General features: G+C 34.5%; 1 protein-coding gene and 1 long non-coding RNA gene across 2 annotated transcripts; one reads left to right on the forward strand and one right to left on the reverse strand.

The window, feature by feature from the left end:
* Positions 1-1,537: 1,537 nt before the first annotated feature.
* LOC126681607 (uncharacterized) lies at positions 1,538-4,905 on the reverse strand. Its single transcript, XM_050377152.1, has 6 exons — positions 4,727-4,905; positions 4,559-4,655; positions 4,232-4,441; positions 3,854-3,923; positions 1,785-1,923; positions 1,538-1,685 (listed from the first exon to the last, which is right to left on the reverse strand). The coding sequence occupies exons 1-6, from the start codon at positions 4,903-4,905 to the stop codon at positions 1,538-1,540; spliced, it is 843 nt and encodes a 280-aa protein (XP_050233109.1).
* Positions 4,906-18,052: 13,147 nt separating this feature from the next.
* On the forward strand, positions 18,053-20,241 carry LOC126680539 (uncharacterized). The gene is made up of 3 exons (XR_008790798.1): positions 18,053-18,756; positions 19,755-19,841; positions 19,923-20,241. It is a non-coding gene; the product is annotated as an uncharacterized LOC126680539 (long non-coding RNA).
* The last annotated feature ends 170 nt before the right edge of the window (positions 20,242-20,411 follow it).

The following is a 20,411-nucleotide window of genomic DNA, read 5'->3' on the forward strand; positions in this document are numbered from 1 at the left end:
GTTGAACTCGGTGGAATTGTCTTGGGATCGGGCCAATAGATTAAATGATTAATTCGGTTATGTTTGGCATGTTCGAGGACTAGGATTTCAATAAGATCTTTTACTCGGCTACACGTGATTGAAATGTTATTGCGTTGCCTTATGTTTTATATGAATACTTATTAGTAAATATATGAACTCAATTATTATATTCCCGTATTCTGACCCCTCACAGTTTTCCCTCTCAGGTGTAAAAGAACTTTTGAAGCGACAGACTTCTATCCTTGTTCGAGAAGTCTGATATTTTTGAAAGTATGTAAAGATACAATACTTTACTTCTAGAGCTGCAGTAGTTAGATGTTTTACATTTCAGTTCGTATCAGGCGGTTCGCTGTAAATATAACTCCGATGTTTTAAACTTATGTATGCATTATGTTTCTGCGCTATTACCATTTGTTCGTGCCAGATGATGTGTATGGTCTGGCATGTTTTTAGCTTGACACGTGTTTATGTTTGTCATGCATGACGTATATTATTTGCGAAAAATTATTTATCATTTTTAGGCTTGCTACGGGTTTCGGAGCTACCACTCCCATTCCCTAGCGCCGGTCCCGGTCCATGAGATTGGGTCGTGACAGAACAATTAAGCATGCACCCTAATAATCAAAGATCCAACAATATGCATAAATAATGACAGAAAAGTGATAGGAATTGAAATTGGGTCCTTATAAGCAACGTTTTGAGTCTCGGGATTATTTTCTAGTGATCCGAATGTAAAATCCAACTTTGGATCGAAGTGCAGCAGTGTTCTTGATTGATTGAAGCGTTTGAGCTTGATTTGGTATACTAGAATTGGTGTGTGTGCTTTGTGTGTAATTCAGCCTAGGTATGTTATTTTTAGGATTTCTGTTCTTTGATCGTGTATATTTTTTTTAATTTGTCCCCTCTTTTTTAAGGTTTCAAAAAGTAATATTTATAGTATTAGGTTTAGGGTTAGGTATTAAGAGTTAGGATTAGGTTTAAACTCTATTTTAGGTTAGATATATATAAAATTAGTAAAAATTAATATATGCCATGAAAAAAGAGGCAAGAAGGCTGTTTTGGTCCCTAAAAGTGCAAAAAGGGGCTTTTAAGGCCACCAAGGTATGATATTGGTTAATTTAGCCCATCAAATTTACAAATTGGCTCATAAACTTCAGAGACATTGTAATTAGTCCAATTTTTTAGACTTATATCGTAACCTCTTTGGATTTTTATGGGTTATTTATGGCAAATTACATTTCAATCCTCCAAGTTTGTTGTTGTGCATTGATCTAACCCGCTTGAATTCTAACATGCGGATCGCTAGCTCGTCACCCGGACAGATATCTCTGCAAATCATCATTGGACGCTTTAGTCCCTTATCACTTCTCTACCTATCCGTAAAAGAGGTGTCTATATTTTCCCCCTCTTTGACGAGAATTGATAAAGTAGGTCAATTCTTGTCAAAGAACGAGACTCGCTGTTCGATAAGCAATATATCGTCTACCACTAGAGGTTCTCGCTCGCTGGTGGTTTGTTAATTTATTAGCTTGAGCATTAACGGTTGAGGTGCACAATTCTGATTCCATGCCCTTACTTCTGGTTCACTCTGCGTCTGTTCAAGAGTAATACTTCTCAGCTGGCCTGAAGGTCGTCCGCTGAATCTGAACTGCCTATTATTTGTACTGTGTGGTTTGATTTAACACCATTAGCTTTATGTCCACCTCTTAAATTTTTTAAAAAGCCGCTGAGTGGGAGTCGAGGATTCCAAATAAGTAGGCAACAATAAATCAGTATAATCTGCTTCACCGGTTTGAATTCTCTTAGAAATGGCATAAACTCCCTTAAGAAAGGTCAATTTCTTAACATGGTGAGACAAAAGAGAGTCGATTAAGGACAAGAAACCGTCACAGAGAAGTAAAACTAATATCAGAAAGAAGTAGAATGGATTCAATTAGAGAAGAATCGGTAACAGAGAGGCTTCAGAGGAAGGACATAGGATCAGTGGAGAGTAAAAAGAGGGATCCGGAGGAAGAGACAATGTAGATTAGGGTTTAGGAATGGGAGGGTAAGAAAGATTGATTGAGGAAGCGGGGGAGTAAGAAGAGAGGTCGAAGGTAGAGTGAGGTTTGAGAAATGTTCGATTGGAAGATATTGGTTTTGTCATATTAGTAATCATGATGTTGAGAGCGGCATAGTCTATCACTATGACTTCGATGAAGCCATCAAGGAATGGCGGTATTGCAGTGTTGTTGGTTAGTTGAACCAAAGATGTAGTGTGAGAAAAAACAAAAAAAGACACCCTCCGTAATTTACAACAGTTACAGTTTACTTTCTCTTATTTGAAAATTAAATAATATATAACTCTCTACTTTTATTTTAGATATTATTTTAATTATTTTATTTATTTTTTTAAACTAGTCAACTTAATTAAATGATTAAATTCATAAAATTAAATTTTAATTTAATTTTCAATATATAAAATTAAAAATTATATTCTATATAATTAATGATTTGATGAATTCAGTTTTTTATATACTTATTCATGTTTAATATTTCTAATATTTTTATAATTTAAATTTTAAAAAAATAAAAAATCAACAAAAAATACTAAAATAAATATAAATTAAATTTAGGAAGCCATATATTCTAATGAAAATACAATTTTTATTTTTATTGAAAATTAATTGTTATTATCTTCATGAAATCGGGGAACTAGTTCAGATCTAATATCATGGAAGTAATAATGTTAACTCTTAAATTTATGTTAAGAAACTAAAGAATTAAATTGAATTTTAATTTTTTTTAACAAAATCCTTTAGTTTATTTAAACAACACAAAAAGTAGACAGAAAAAATAAATTGTTATCGGAAATAAATAGAGGACCGTGTCGTTTGATATTCAAACAAGATAAATAAAACTTTAATTTGCATCATATGTGAGGGGTGGCAGAGTAATTTACTCAAAATTAGCTTGCAGCTTAAACGCAAAGTTTTTCATTTACCAAGGCCAAATTATTAAAAAAGGCCAAACTTTTGAAAAAAAAAATTCACAAAAGTCCAAACCTTTCAATTTGATCCAATTTGTCTTGAAAAGTAAGTTTTTGTTCAATAATATCCAATTACGTGATTTTGTTGATATGGCACCTACGTGGTGCTGATGTGGCATGCCATACATCAGCGCCACATAAGCAAATCGCGTAGTTGGACATAATTGACAACAAAATCCTGTGTTTCAGGACAAATTGGATGAAATTGAAAAGTTTGGACTTTTGTGAAACTTTCATGAAAAGTTTGGCCTTTTTAGTCATTTGGCCTTAACTAAGATTCATTTTCATAAAATAAAATCTCCGCCTTTTGCGATTTTTTTGATTTTTGCATATTTTACTAAACGTGGCACCCTACACCCTAAACTTTCTAAACTTTTCATCATTTAATTTGGTGTAGTCTTAGGTGTTTTTCTGCAAAAAAAAAAAACGATGTCTTTTGACCTTTTTTAGAAACTAAAACATCAAATAAGACATTTGGGCTTAAAATGCCAAGAATGAAAGGTTAGGCTTAAAATTCCAATAAAGAGAAAATTACACTCTATGACTAATCCTTCATGTTAGATTTGGAACACTTTGTATATAGGAGAATCCATGGTATTTCTTTAAAATAGTAAGATTATTTCTTGTTTCGTATTGATAAGATTTTCAGCTGTTGATTCAGGTCACGACCAGTCATTTGTCCGTTTGTTGCATCCTCTTCTATCTATGTTATGTATTCCTACATATACTATAAATTTTTTGTTAGTTTTGGATAACAATATTTATTAAATTGACTATTGTAATTTATTTTGTTTGTCTTCTTACCTTTACTGCAACAATACTTCTTTGTAGACCACGTTTTTTGTATAAGTTTTTTCCCTTTCTTTTGTTTCGTCTGTTTTTACAAGCACTTTTGTTGTAGAAGAAGAAATTCCTCGTGATAGTGCGACGTATAGTTGACCGTGTGAGAATACATCTTGAGGTAAATATACTCATACATTAGGTATTTGTTTTTCCTTGAGCTTTATTTATTCTCATCGCGAAACATAATCGAACAGGGTATTGTTTTCGTTTAAAATGGAAAGGCTATCCCTCATTTTCCGCCGGTGTTAATGGTATTCTTGGTAAGAAAACTTATTTTCCTGCATGTTGTCCCACTGTTATTTCTTCATGTATCATATTTTTTTCAAACCTTCCGCATACCATTCTTGTGCCATTGCATAATCCATTGGATGCGTCTAGATTTCTTAGTAGAATGATTGGACAATTCACTCCGAGTTCTAGTCTGTGGGGAGATAAGCCATTCAGTTGTAGCGTGTTGAGAAATTCTTCTTGATAGTATTTGTTTGTATCATCGACTGCCTCATCGTAGCTATTATATAATTGGCCTTGTCGGGGAAACATCTCTATCATCTTATGGTTTAAATCATCCACAGATTCATTTTTTGTTGCAAGGATGGCTCAATATGTCATGTAATCCGATGATTTTGAATTTTTATACATATTAGGGAATACAATATCTATCAATACCATTTCACAATCATTGTTCGCATCATGCTTTATGACCATTTCTTTGGGTATCTCTATATTGTCTTCATCTATTGTTGGCTCTTCTCCATTTGCAACTCTGAATAGAAAACATTTGTCGATCTTGCTCTCATATTGTTAGTCAATTTTATTATTTCAAATTTTCTCTACAAATATGATCTTACTAAACTTGCATATACAGTCTCTTCTCTTGTTCCTTTAGGTACAATCAGTAATACCTGTCGAAGATCATCTCCAAACACAACTATTTCCCCCCCAAAAAGTTCAATATTGTTCATGAAATCTCTTAAAGTTTTGTCAACAGTCTCCATAGCAAAATATTTTGCCATGGGTGCCTCAACCCAGATTATTACTTTAGCCTTTTGTATTAGTTTTGCGAGTCCGCCTTACTTTGATATATCACACATGCTTGTTTCATTTGGGGTCAGGGGGTATGTGGAATCTTGAGTGTGAAGTTCTGCCTCTTGGCATAATTGCAACAGCTACTCTGGAAGTTGCAGTGGCTAGTGCAACATTCCCTTTAGATATGACATTTGCTAGTATTGCTTTGTATAAATATGTTTTTCCTGTACTTCCTGGACCATCTACGAAGAAAACACCTTTTCTGTTCGAGTTCAGCCTCTCCATTATGATTGTGTATGCATATTTTTGTTCGTCGTTCAACTTTGTTTCTACATCGATGTCCTCTTTGGATATTTCTACAGCTAATTCATCTTCTATCTCCCTTGTATTCATATTTGTTTGCTGATGTTGTATATTAGGGACGTCGTAATTTTTTATATCCTTTCCCATGCTATATAAGTATGCCTGAATGCTTTTCAATTTTAGTGTAATTTGAGTTTCTATTGATTCAGGATAATCTCTTTTAAAATCTTTAGACATAAATTCTACATTATCTTTCCAATTTTTTTTACGTCCGTAGGTTCGCAATACACTAATAGAATAGCAAAAAGTCTTCTTAGCTCATTTGGCATCTTGAATGCAACTGCTTCACTCATGCACTCTGATGGCATTTGGTCGGATTCCAATACGCCTCTTATGATTGCATATTAAAGGTGGGAAAAAAACAGGTCAAACCGATTAACCAAACCAAAACCGCAAAACGAAACCGGAATATGTGGTTAACTGGTCCAGAATTTTAGGTGTAGGTTTTGATTTTTTATTTTTATGGATAATGATTTAAGTTTAGGTTTTGTAATTTTTAAAACCGCTGTTAACCTGTTTATAAATAATATTTATTTATATATATATATATATATATATATATATATATATATATATATATATATATATATAGGATTAATTACATATAAAATCACCATATTTACACGAAATTGCAAAAATAACACGACCTTTAAAACGTGGCAATTCAGGGCACCACGTTTCATTTCTTTTCAAAAACAACATGAGCACATTTTTAATGGCGTTTTTGCTGACGTGGCATGACACGTAGCACTCTCATCGGGTGTTCAAGTCAGCAAAATTTTATCTAAAACCGTGCCCATGTTGTTTTTGAAAAGAAATGTAAGGTGATGCCCTGAATTGACACGTTTTAAAGGTTGTGTTACTTTTAAGAATTCGTGTAAAGATGGTAACTTTATATGTAATTAATCCATATATATATATACATACATACGTTTTTAATTATTTAAATAAAATATATTTTATAACCTACACACATAAAAATATTTAAAAAATATTTTATTTAGGAATTTTTTTTTCTGTTTTAGGAGAATATATATAATATTTTGAAAGGATTTTATTTTGCTTTATAAATATTTACCTAATTGAAGTGGGAATGTATAAGATTTATATTTTAATAATTAAATAGAATGGAAATTAAAGTTTAATTATTAGACTATATTTAAAATTTTATCTTTTTATATCTAATTTTTTTTAATGGTTACATGGTTAAAAACTGCAAAACCACAAAACCAAACCATTTTAAATGTTTAACTGATTTAATGGTTAACTGTTTAAAATTTTAGATTTAGGTTTTTAATTTTGAAAAGGGTTAGTTACATATAAAATCACCACCTTTACACAAAATTGCAAAAATAACACGACCTTAAAACGTGTCAATTCAAGGCACCACCTTTCATTTCTTTTCAAAAACAACACGAGCAAGTTTTTAGATAAATTATTGCTGACTTGGACACCCGATGGGAGTTCCACGTGTCACGCCACGTCAGCAAAAACGCCACTAAAAATGTGCACATGTTGTTTTTGAAAAAAAATGAAAGGTGGTTCCCTGAATTGCCACGTTTTAAAGGTCGTGTTATTTTTGCAATTTCGTGTAAAGGTGATGATTTTATATGTAATTAACCCTTTTAAAAACTATACTACTATGAACCGGTTTACAAATTACCCTCGTGGACCGGTTGACCGGTACATACCCACCCCTATTGTAGATTCTTTGAATGTTGGATACTGGACACCATTTACGGTAAGAAGGTCATTGAATGATTTTGGGCCTTTTACATGACTAAGAAGCAGTCTCAAATAATATCTTTCGCCTTCTATTGGATTTGCAGCATTACTCTACCAATCACGTGTCCTGTTTTCCTTTTTGTCCACCTTCGTTGATCTGAATTTCAAACATAGTGTTCAGGCAATTCTCCGTATAGTAGTTCTTGCTTGTCCATTAATAGAGCATACAGTGAAAAATTCAGTGAGCGTCGTCTTTTTAACGTGTTCCCAAAAAAGTATTTTCTGTAAGTTTTGTTTATGAAAAAATGTCACCATCTGCTTGTTTGAAAGATATAGTTGTAGGTTTATTACCGCCAGATTCATTTCATTCATTTCAAATTGAAATATTCTCCACATAGCCTCTTGTGCTAAGACCCATCTTGCATCCTGGTACTGTTTTATTTCATCTATATGATTGTCTTCACCGCTTGTACTAATCTAAACGGCTATTTTATCATGGCCTTTATATATGTATTTGTATAAATATTTTACTGCTTTTATATCAGAACAAACCTGTTTTAAATTTAGTAGTTAGTGGTGATTTATAAATAATAATAATGAGAACAAAAATTTGTTTTTAAATTTAGTTAGATTCGTAAATTTTCAGGTAAAACATAATTTAGAATTTTTGATAATGCGTCTAATAATAATATGCATAATAAACTATATGTAAACTCAAATACAGTGAATGACATAAAAGAAAATGATAATAATGAAACTCAGATTACACTACAACATTATAATTGAAGTTGTCCCGTCACTTGTATTTTTAAGTTTTACTTTTGAATTTTGGATATGATGTGTTATGTTTTGATTTTATCTTATGGCTGTTAATGATGCATTTAAAGAATATATCAAGTTAATATTACTGTGCAGCGAAGTCATTTTACGGATGTGGTTGTCAGCACATTTGGTGATTTGACTACTATTTTTAACTTGTATCTATCCTGTTTACTGTTGTTTTGTTATAAGTGCATATTATATAGCTGTATATTTCATAAATTACATATAAATTTAGATTAATTTCAACATTGATATGACAATCATATCGTGATAATAGATATGGATTGTAAGCCACTGTCATTTGATTGTCCAATGTCTTATTTTCTTTTTTGACCTGGTAAGTTATGCTTCATAAGTAATAGGGTATAATAAAATTCTAAAATGAATAATTTAACATTAAAAAAAATGTTCTTATTATTATAAATGTATGAATTTCAATACCTTACGTCCATTATTAGGTCTTCTATTTTCACGACTCAATTTCTGGAGTCGAGATCGGCGCTAGGGAATGGGAATGGTAGTTTCAAAACCCGTAGCAAGCCTAAAACTCACTAAAACCTTTTCGCGAATATTAACCATACGATGACCTTATAAACGGAAGAATTTATACACTAGTAACTCATCGATACAAACTACTTGGTCTTATCGTTTCCGTATCCTTTAAGTACTAGCCCAATACATACTAGTGTTTCCGATCATATTACGGGCATCTACCTCCGTATACAAAAGATATTCATCGTACCCAATACACTGTATATATACCAGATAGCAATATAGACAACCATCATATCAAAATGTTGTACTATGCCACGACTCGATCAAAACGATATTCTACTGCAGCAACTAGGGAAGTCAGGACTGTACATTGTAAAGTTGACTTCCGTTTAAAGGATGGACTTCTAGCCAAGTCCAGAGTCTAAGTACCTAAAAACATTTTTAACAACAGGGTCAGCTTAATCTGGGTCAGATATACGTTACTTAACATATTAACAAAATAGCATCGCATTTAAAAATATTTCAAACATATACAATCACATCATATAAGGTAAGTATTTGATCCGATCGAAACCTTAATCCTGAAACAAATCTTAACCTAGGTATCTTCCTAGGTTTATCGAGAGTACTGCTTTCTCTTATCCTTTTAGGTAAGGTCCCGAGATAATTCGACCGAGTTCAATCTATACCAAGTGATACAGTCCCGGGATAGTTCCACCGAGTTCAACTCCCTAGACAGGTCTCGGAATAGTTCCACCGAGTTCAACCTCGTGTCTGTCGTAAAAGAGCTCGTGTTTGTCGTAGAAGAGTTCGTCTACTTCTACTTTCTATTGTCTATGACTGACTCGACTCTGTGATCACATAACTAGTACGTATCTTCGGATCGTATACAAATCATCACATTTACAATTAATCATCGAATCCATATACAAAATAATATAATCAAATCCAATTCAATCCAATCCAATCCAATCCAATCCAATCCAATCCAATCTAATACAATACAATACAATACAATACAATACAATACAATACAATACAATACAATACAATACAATACAATACAATACAATTCAATTCAATCATATACTTTATGCAATGCATTTAATATTATCCATATAATATTTCAAATAAGTTTAATACAATAATATGCGTAAGTAAAATATAACTCACGACTTGCTATCCAATTATCTTGATAATTTTACGTTGGCCGAATCCCGCCAAGTCGATATCGTCAATCATGTAGCTCGTCGATATGTTTGTCACAAACACATTCAAATACGTTTAATTCCATAAACGTATGTCTCACATAACAATCCCAAGTTTTTCACTTAGGTCGACTTTTTTTAACCCCGACATATGACTTTAACTTTTAATTGCATTTTATATCGTCGAATAATTTATCTCGTATTCGATTTCGATCGTTATTTGATTTCCGTATCAAATAACCCGACATACTATATTGACTTGACTTTAATATTTTTATCAATATCTTACCTTAAAATCACATTTTAGAATGATTTATACGTTAATTAGAATTGTTTAACGATTTATCATAAAATCGTCAACCTATCTCGCTTAGATTCGAATCAAAATTATTACGCGTTGGGACTATAAATCTATTGAAATTGACGTAAAATAGAGGCTTATCACCGCCACTATGAAGTGGAATCGCTTCCACTCCCATTGGTGCCATGTTCATCATTTTCCAGACCCAGATTTCGACTTCCAGATCCTTTTGGACCCGATCCAAACTTGTTTTCGTGTCTCCGGGCTCGTTTGAGCTCGGAATTGGGCCCCGTTTGAGCCCATGTGTACTTGATTAATTGTGATATCCTAATATGATGTGTAATGGGTCTGTCCTAATTTAATTTAGGCCTCAAAGCCAAAACTTGTAACCAACTAAGCAAACCGGTCCCTGAAGCCCACGATGACGAAACCAGCAGCTTCCAAAAAAGATATCGGGTTCTTTTGAACGCGGAATCGACCGCGGTTCAAACTATTATATCCGTATCAATAAGAAGAAGAGCTTCAGTGTTCTTCCTGAATCCAGTTCTAACCACACCGATGATAAAAATGCATCAAGTTCCACGGACTCCAGTCAACGAGGTTAAAAAGTATTTCTAACCTTGCATGTTTACCAACTGTACATGACTATGATGATACTGTTTAAATCGCTTTCCAAAAGCATGCCAAATCCAAACATTAACAGGCTAAAGGAATTACCATGTTAACTTAGCAATTAAATCAATCAAATCTAGCAAATCACCTAGACATCTTAAGACTCCCATGAAAAAAGTGTTGTATATGATTTCAAGGTGACTTAAAAATAAAAGCAATCTCACTTAGACATCCGGTTTTAGGTTTTATGCATGTAAACTAATCCAGACCAGACATTACTTGACTATTTGATAGAAACTACTAAATTTAGATGTATGCTTAGAAGTAAGTGCTATTTGCCTCAAATGCTAGAATCGAGTCATATGCGCGTCTTGTATGGGCCCCTTTACCGATTTCATATGTGTGTAATCTCCTACAAATTATACCGTGAACTGCATGAATATTGAGATAAGATAACCAAATATGTCTAGTAAATAAACCGGTAATTGATAAGCCAAGCACACAAGTCTCGGGGAGGTCCACGAACTTGGTCTTTTGGTCTGGCATACGATAATCTTACCCATAAGCGAGTAAGGTTATCCAGTTGGTATAAAAGACATTTCCTAGTTGAAGTAGGTGGCGAGTCCATTATTTCAAACCTTTTCAGATCCAAAGTCCGCCATATGGTTGGGAAAGCGGCCCCCGAACCCCGCTTCTCTCACAATACCTTGAAAAGGTGAATTCCTTATTCACAATCTACTTTTGCTTTCTCTTTCTTACTTCCTTTCTCTCTATTGTTTGCATTGTTCTCTCTCAACTTTGAAAGCATTTTCTATTGATCTTCATCATGCCACAACAACGAATATTCAGAGAACTGTGTTCTAACCTTGACAAGTATGATGTGCATGATACTTTGTCTCTCGAGATGGGCCAGGATGTACTGCTTTTTCTTTGTTTGAAGCGTCATATTTGCACCAGATTTTAATCTAAGGTAAGTTTTTCCAAATTTTTCTCTAGTGTAAAGGCGTTAATTGCTTGAACGCTCGAAATACCGCTCGAAATTGTTCAAAATACTGCTCGAATATAGGTTCGGGGTTTGAAAAACAGTTGTCCTGGGGGGATAAACTGAACTGCCGTAGGCGCTGTTGCCATAAAGAACTGGCGTCGCCGCCAGTGGATTGCCGCCATGAACATGGCGCCGATCCTCTTGGACTGTGTGATTTTTTACCGGTATTAACAAACTTGGCATTCTTACAATTTCAGGATAGAGACACATTCCGTACATCATGTAACTTTCACCATGCTTTGTTTCCGTTTGAGTCTTTACCTCTTCCAATTTAAAGGCGGATATATGATACTGCTTTTGGCAGCTTTGTCCATGCCTTCTTTATTAAAGTTAGAAAGTGTGACAGTCCCTCGTTGCATGCTCTAATAGAGAGATGGATGGACACCACCCATACATTTTGCTTACCGATAGGGGAGATGACAGTCACTTCTCTAGATTTCTCGCTCATTACCAGCTGGAGTTTGGTAGGCAGCCTGTGCCCTTTAATAGCGGTGTTATGAACTACTCTCTCCATCCCAAATTGATAGGCAGTTTAAAACAAACACAAATATTAAGAAATTTAGTAAACCTATACAAAATGAGTATTCTATAAAAACATACCACATTTGCCCTTATTAAATGCTGTGTTGACTTTATTTTTTAGTGGGTTTTCCTCTCTTTTTAATGTAAAATATTATAATTAATGAGGGTATATCTGCCATTTAAGCATTTAAGCAATAAATTACCGCCTATAATTTGAGACAAAAAAAAATTCAAAATAGTGCCTACCAATTTGGGACAGATGAAGTATTTTTTTTGGGATGATTACATCTTCGAGATGCTGGGAGTGTTGTCGGATGCCAAGGGTCGTATCGCGAGGAGCAGTTTTGATGTTGATCAAATGTTCTGGGCCTTTCTATTCTATCTGCTTGGGACCACCTTATTCTGCAACTCGGGGTCTACTCTGCCCCTTGGTGTTCTTCCGGCGCTAGAGGACTTAAATGAGATTTCAACCTATGAATAGGGATCTGCTTCCCTTTCATATCTGTATACTAGCATGGACTTGGTCTTCCGAGGAGGCTCCCACCTCTATGGGATGTGTTCTGTTGTACACGTGAGTTCTATTGTGACCCTCGTTTTTTGTACATTCTATGTATACTGATTTTTTTATTTGATCCTATATTTTGTTTTCAGATTTGGGCCATTCAAACCGACATCTTGTCCTGATTCAACCGTGTTCCAATACTGGTTATTCCCTTGTTGAGGAATCGGTACATTTACCCAAAATCAGGGATCTGCTTGTAGGGGTCAACTGAATTACATAGCCTAGGTTGATGTAAAGAACATATGAGAAACTCTTGTTAGTGCATAAACTGCATTTAAAATGCATGCTTGGAGTAATTTTGCAGGTGAGATCGTCATGGAATACCCCTCTAGGGAGGCATTGGCCTAGCTGTCTAGGGAGCCATTGAGCGATCTAGAATGCGCTACTTGACGCACGACCCCAATTGTTGGGCTTGGTTAATAGGTGAGCGAGTGCTCCGCTGAAGTGAGCTTCTGATTCCTAGAGCGCCTTTTATTTTCTATGCTGCGTGGCCGAGATATGCAGCCTTCTAGTGTTCGTCGTGATTTGCAGAGCTACCCTGCTACTAGCTTTATTTATGCGCCTCAAAGGAGCTATACGGATGATCTATTGAGATCCCAACTTCTGGGGAGATTGCCTCTGATAAGCGGGGTGCCTCCTCCGGTGCCAATTTTTCCAAATGCTCTGGTCCAATGTCTTAAAAACCGGACTGGACCGGCCGATTGAACATGTTGAAATGAGATTTGGTCCGCTATTCGATTTGAAAGACTCTTAAAACAAAAATTCAATCGTACCAGATTGGACCGTATCAGGCCGCCAGAACCGGATAAAACCGGCGAACCGTTAAATTCTTAAGAACTGCACGGTTAATGGAAAAAAGAACGATTATAGCAAATAAGAAGAAGATATTTGGCTTGAATGATGACGCGGGAAAGGAAATTGCAATCCTTTCTTAAACATTATGAAACTTTACACAAATTAACATACAGATAAAAAGAAAAATTATCCAACTGACATTAGGTTAAAGTTTCTAACAGAGATATTCAATAATCCTAGATAGGCTAGGGTTCTAGCTAACGCTAAATAGCAGGCGACGGTAGCTGAGTAAATAAACGGCGACGGAAAATCGAAAGCAGCTGCGGCAGATTAGGGGCAGTAGGCGACAAAATAATGAAAAAAACAAATGAAATGAGAAATAGAGAAAAATTAAAAGAATCAATTGAAATGAAAAATAGAGAAGAATAAAAAGAATAAAAACAATCAAAAGAAATTAACCTAAATAGACTAAGGGTAAGATAAGCCATAAAAAATTTGTTAATAGTTGCTCATATTTAAGGGCTTTTAAGGTAAATAACCTAAATATGCTAAAGCGTGAGAGGAAACAAAATGAAAGAGGGGAAGCGGAATATACGTAGTTCTCAAATTGTGGGTTGACGTGTTCAACTCTTTTATTTTCCTTGGTTTTTCCGAATAAAAAGCACCAAGATAGAAGCGACAAAATAAAATAAATATTATTTGAGAAAAATTTCTCAAAAGGCAACGACCAAATTATATGAAAAATATTTCTCAGAAGGTAACGACCAAATTACAAGATAAATAATTTTCGTAAGGCAACGGCCAAAAACACTTGAGGAACACTCCTCATAAAGCAACGACAAAGCAAGAAGTGAAAAAAAAACAGCAACATCGAACAAAGGAGAGAAGGAAGAAATACACAACAAAAGAAGAAAACACAATAAAATCACATCAACAACAACAACATAAACTACCATAAATGATGATCAACAAACAAAGTGCATAAATACAGCTGTTAAGGTATCTAATCTAGTGAAAACAAAAACAAAAAGATAAATATCTATCAACTATTAGGTGTGTTCAACAATCCAAATTCACCGGCAAGAAAAGGCGTGTTGTCTAGAAACAATCAACGATTGAGATGCCAAGGGTGCAGACAAGCCCAAAAATAAAGGAGGAAGATTGGGATGAGCAGTTGAAGGAGCAACAAAAGGAGCAGGAGCAGGAGCAGAACTCGGCAGAGCAGCGGATGCAGAGGGAACCTTCTTCTTGGAATCGGCTAAAGCACGCCGAGCTTCCTCCTTCAGTACACTTGCATCCACGTATCCCCACCAGGATTAAGAGCCAAGAAGTTATCACAGAGAACCTTCCGATACAGCTTCGGCATGCGGGAAAGAAAGCAACAACAATCCTTGTACACCTCTTCAAGAGCAGCGTAGTTCGACTGAAGACTCTAAAGATCATCCCTCAGAGCAACGACATCCCTTTTCTGAGCCTCTTAATGTACAATGGCGGACTCAACCTAATTAGATACAAATCAAAGATCAGCTCACTTATTCACATTCCTTGGAGACGTACCTCTCCTGCGCGACTTGAACCTCATCAACAACCGTAAGAAAACCTTTAGAGATGCATCATACAACTCATTGTCCTTGGAGACTCCATTCCCCCAATAAAGTCCCGAAGCTGAAAAAGAATGCCCAAGTCATTTCGCTGGCTATCATAAGGAAGAACGAGGTGAGAACCGGCATGAACGACAACACTAGGAACATTAATGATGGTATCATTAGCGACCTTAGGGAGGAGGCACAAGCAACATGCGCCCCCACGAAAAAGACGAGAAGCTGGCGGAGGCACCAAGGAAGTAGTCACAAACGCGGAAGAAACTGGGTATGCCAATGGGAAAGGAGTATCTGCAACAACCTCAGCAGACGCGGAGACAGACGTTCCCCCAACCAAAATAGCGACAACCGGGGAAGAAGGAGGCAAATCCGAACTAGGAAAGTCCTTCCGGCTACCTTTCTTTTTCGCCGGAAAGACCAAAGAATCTTCCCCATGACGTTTGCGATAAACAACAAGAGACGCCTTACCCTCGGCAGGAACAAAAACAACAGCCAAAGAGTGATATACAAAGCATAAAAAGAAAAGACATAAATAAGCACACAAAAGAGAGCACCAAACATACCAAAGGGGGACCAGAAGAAGACACCTACTTGTTGAAAGGAGCGGCGATCTCCAACGCAGGAGCAGGAGAAGCGGCCAAACACCAAACGTAGTCACTTATCAAAGTGGTGTACGATATAGGCTTCTCAAAGTAGGCATTTCCTACCCAGGTCATGAGTGCTTGCTCAGACCTAAGAACATCAAGAGTAGGATTCTACTCAACATGATAGCGCCACGATCGAGGTCCAAATGATTCACTAGGATGAGAAATGATGTAAAAAATGTCCTTCCACTTCTTCAGATAATCAGGGATGTCCTTAAACATCTTCAAACCAGACCTGAAACCCAAAGTAAAAAAGGGTAAATCTTTAAGGCGATAATGAGAGTTAAACCAGTAATGCAACCGAGTCAGCGTTAGTTGCTCGCCATGAAGAAAATATAGCGATTTGAAGCAAATAATTTGGCAAATGGCGTTGGAATGCAACTGAGAAAGAGCGATACCCGAGATATTTAGAAAACAAAGTATCAAATGGTCCAAAAGGAAACGGAGGTCACCATTCAATTGCTCTTCAAAAACAAAGGAATGGAGAGGAGGAATAACGTTAGGAAAAACATCAGCGTTAGGCACTTTCATGTCAAATTCGTTGGATATGCCATCAATTATTTATATACAATTATTTACTAAAAAATAATTAAAATAATTCCATTTTTTCTAAAACTATTTGTTTTAATCTTTTTTTTCAAATATTTTTTTTCCAAAATTATTTTAAAATTTATTCTAAAAAATATTCCAAAAAGGTATTTTTTTTGTAAGAACTTGTTTTTTTACGAATTTATTTTTTTGAAATAGTTTTAACATTTTTGGTCTCGATCAAAATTCGAAACTCAAATTTGGTTTGGTTCGTGGGGGACTTGGAATTAAATTTTCACGTATATTAGAAGATATCAAATAAAAAAGAAATCATTCTATTATGGCAAATATACTAAATCAAAATTCAAATTCTACAACCAATTCCCATTTCAAATGTTGGTAACCAAAGGTGCACTTAAGCTATATTATTTTCTAACATATTAATCTGTCATCAAAGTTCAACTGAATGAGCTTTGAATAGTTTACTTCCCATCCATTTGAACCTTTTTTGATGGAATTGGCGGTAGCTTTGGATCAAACTTTACCGTTGCTATGTATTCAGAACATATCTCATTTTACCTTGAAAAAGTATTAATTTTAAAATTAGATTTAAATTAAAATTACACATGATTAATTGAATAAGTAGAGAGAATGAATTAATTCATTACTTCAAATCAAATTGTAAATAGAGAAAAAAAATCAAATAAATAACATTGCATACACTCAAACAACAGAAAACAAAGTAGGCATACATACAAATATACTAGGAAAGTGTTTTCTATTGTAATTTTAAACATTGTCCAAATTGTGAAGCTTGGAGTTTGGAGGTGGAGATGACGGAAACGCAGAAGGAGGCGGAGTGGGTACTCCGTAGACTTGAGCATTTGTACGGACATCTTGTCGACCTCTGGCTCTTCCGAAGAAATAGCAACCGAATCCAAGCGCGATGCTGAATATTATGAATGGCAACGATATCACCACTACCATACCCATTTTTATTTCTATATAAGAGAGAGAGTGAGATGTATGTAGAGTGCAAATATGTGTGTATATATTTATATTTAGAGAGATATATAAATGTTTAATAATTTGGTGAATGAAGTGTAAATTAAGGTTCACGAGGCTGTACAGCAAATGGGGTTCTTGCAACGGTAGGCTTCAATAATGCTAACGGATACTTTTTAGTAAGAGGTATATGATTTTTTTTGAATCCAACGGAAATATGTCTTCATGTGTGCCAACGCACTCAAAATTCGAATCCAATGGAACCCAAAATACACTATCTGTTTAGGCTTTAAAAACCGAAAAATTATAATCTTTTATATTAAAATAGTACTATTTTTTTAAAATGTTCAAATGATCAAAATGTACTATGACAAAAAAAAACAAATTATATATTACTATTTAACATAGATTTGATTTCTAAATTTAATAACTATGATTTCTTTTTCATTTTTAACATTTTTAAAAAGAATAATAACTCTTGTCTTTTGGTTAAATTGAAAACCAAACCAAACAAAACTTTATTCTATAATCCAGTTTGATTTTTATTCTCTTCAGAAACTGAATGGTTTTCCTTTTTTAACTACCGAACTAACACGAAATCTTAATTTTAATTATGACTCTAATTTCCGTAACTAAGCAATAATTTTTAATTGAGAAAGGAGTTATTACAGTCCTTGTATTTAAGCATCATGACCAATTAACTTGCACTTAGTAAATTTGAATCAATTGAAATAATGCTCTGTAATTTTAAGTCAATTAACTTTTAAAATGGATCATCAGGGTCCGTGAACGCGTTTATTCTATACAATATGTGAGTTAATTGATCTAAAATTATAGAATACTGTCCTTAACAACTTAAAATTGCTAAGTGACTTTCACACACAAGTTTTAGGATTGGGATGACCCTTTGCTCATTCTTAATATCTTTCTAGCCACTTACAACCATTGCCTAATTTCTTAAGATGGAAAGGAAAAACAAAACTCAGAGAAAGTAAGAAAATTCTCAAACCTAACTGCAACTATGTACAAAGTTTGGAATCTTTGAAAAAGTAGGAACGCGCGTATCTTTTAGAGAAGGAATATTTCGGCAGAGGAGGTAGTTTTTGAAAGCTTCACTGCAGCAACAAATCTATACTATTCTATAATCCTGAACTCCACAAAATCTTTTAACCTGGTTGTGCCACGTGGCTCTTTTAAATAATGACACGTAGACTCTCAGCCCATTAACTCTGCCACAAACAAAAGCGTTGCAGAAGTGAAACCATACACAACCGTTCGGCGTCTTTCCGCCTTCTTCAGCAACTTCCATCGCCCATTACAACCTCCTTGCCCTTTACACCGTTGCACCCATTAGCTATTCAGCTTCCATCGCCCTTTACACTGCCCTTTACAACGTTACATGACAGTGCAGACGGAAGGACTTAAATGGACTCCAGACTCATATATGCGGCCCCATATATATTCGAAAAAGACAGCAACAATCGTCTTCAGCACCCAGAAAAGCAAAACGTTCTCAATCGTCTTCATCACCCAGAAAAGCAAAACGTTTACAATCGTCTTCGTCACCCAGGAAAGCAAAACGTGGGAACCCAACAATCTCGGCAACCCAGGTAATGTTAAATTTAGAAGTTTCCAATTGCTTTGTTTTACTGTTGGTCCGCACATAAACTGCTTGATAAAATGGGTTTAGCTGTTACATCCGTTCTTTGTATATTTATATCGATTATATTGAGCAGCTGTTTAGAATACATAGTCATTTTAACTTACTGCGTGCCGTAAGTCTAATACGAGATCATTTTTCCCCGGATTAAAGCTCCCAGTTCATTTTACTAGGTTAATCAGTTAGTTGACGAAAAAACAAACTTCATTAGCTAGATGAATGCAATTGAAATCGGCAGAAACAGGTTTGTACACTCTTGACCTACTCGGTACTATGGCCGTTTCCCTATTACTTTTGAGGTTAATTGGTTGTCTAAAATTGTTGTTACAGTAAATTAGTTCCTTTCTTTTTGGCATATTGTATGGTCATTTTGCTGGAACAAATTTTGTTGAAAGATTTAGAATTTAGTGGATTAGCTTGCCACTTCTACCATCTCACGTTCACCAATTAGATAACTCTATTTGAATAACTGCAAAAACAGTGCAAGAATTTGATTTAGTACAGTTCTAAATCTAGGCCATGTTATTTCTATGTTTTTTAAAAGAGAGGAAGTATGCATTAAGTTATATTATTTTGGCAAGAATTTCAGTTATTAGTTTTGAATGTTTAAATGCAAAAATTAGTTTCATTGTTTAAACTTCCATTTGTCATAGAATATGTAGCTAAGTTAATTGTTGATGCATATGCTAATAGACAGAGACCTTCATGCGGTTTCATGACAATTTTGCATGCACTTTGTAGCAGATTCTTATGTCTATTTGCTACAATCTTTATTCATTTATGTTACACAATGGACTTGGTAGTTATTTTCCCATTGCAATATAATAATGGAGTAGATACTCTACATTTATGTTTTTCCTGTTACTAAGATATACTAATAATCATCTTTTGAAGCACCTAGAACTTAATTTTTATAATCACGTTTGTTGGCTTTTCATGAAAATTCAGGTAGTAAATCATATTATTGGATTTATATAGTATGTGCCTTCACTTCAGTATATATAAGGATTTAGTTTGCGCTCCACAAAAGAAGAGGTCAGCTCTTGTAATATTTTTTTATTTTGAACTTACATTTATTATTTTTAAGTTTGAATGAATTGATGATGAAATTCATAGGTCTGTCGAGATTGTGGGGTAATGAGTTTCCTCTGTGAAGGTAAAAGAAACACAATGCTTGCTTTATTTTTATGAGATTACTTGAGCTATGAAAATTAAATCAATACATGCTTTGGGGATGTATTTCTCTATAAATTGTAAACTCAGCAAGTTTTGTAGTGACAATAACATAAATGGAACCGAAGCTTTCTTCACTAGATGAGCATGAAACAGATTCTCAATGAGGAAAATAAAAACGCTATTCCAACTTCATAGGAGTATTGTTTATACACAATTGGAATTAGAAGCTCATTTCATAATACACAAGAGTTTCTGTGCTCTTTTTTATACTTCATTATTAGAAAGTTTTGATAATTTATTTTTTGTCTAAATATGATTATGAATACAATAATTTTCATTTATTGCTCAAAGATATATCGTCTTATATCATATTTAATATTTGTATTTCATTTCTTTATATTTATTAATTTATATTTAAATTGTGAACAC

This window comes from Mercurialis annua, linkage group LG5 (genome assembly GCF_937616625.2).
Source record: "Mercurialis annua linkage group LG5, ddMerAnnu1.2, whole genome shotgun sequence".
Lineage (NCBI taxonomy): Eukaryota > Viridiplantae > Streptophyta > Magnoliopsida > Malpighiales > Euphorbiaceae > Mercurialis > Mercurialis annua.

Coding starts and splice junctions, on each gene's coding strand:
- LOC126681607 (XM_050377152.1), bottom strand. CDS start 4,905: ATGGCAAAATATTTTGCTATGGAGACTGTTGACAAAACTTTAAGAGAT. Junction 4,442..4,558: donor CGAACAATGATTGTGAAATG/GTATTGATAGAT, acceptor TTAAACCATAAG/ATGATAGAGATGTTTCCCCG. Junction 1,686..1,784: donor GCAGATTATACTGATTTATT/GTTGCCTACTTA, acceptor CAAACCACACAG/TACAAATAATAGGCAGTTCA.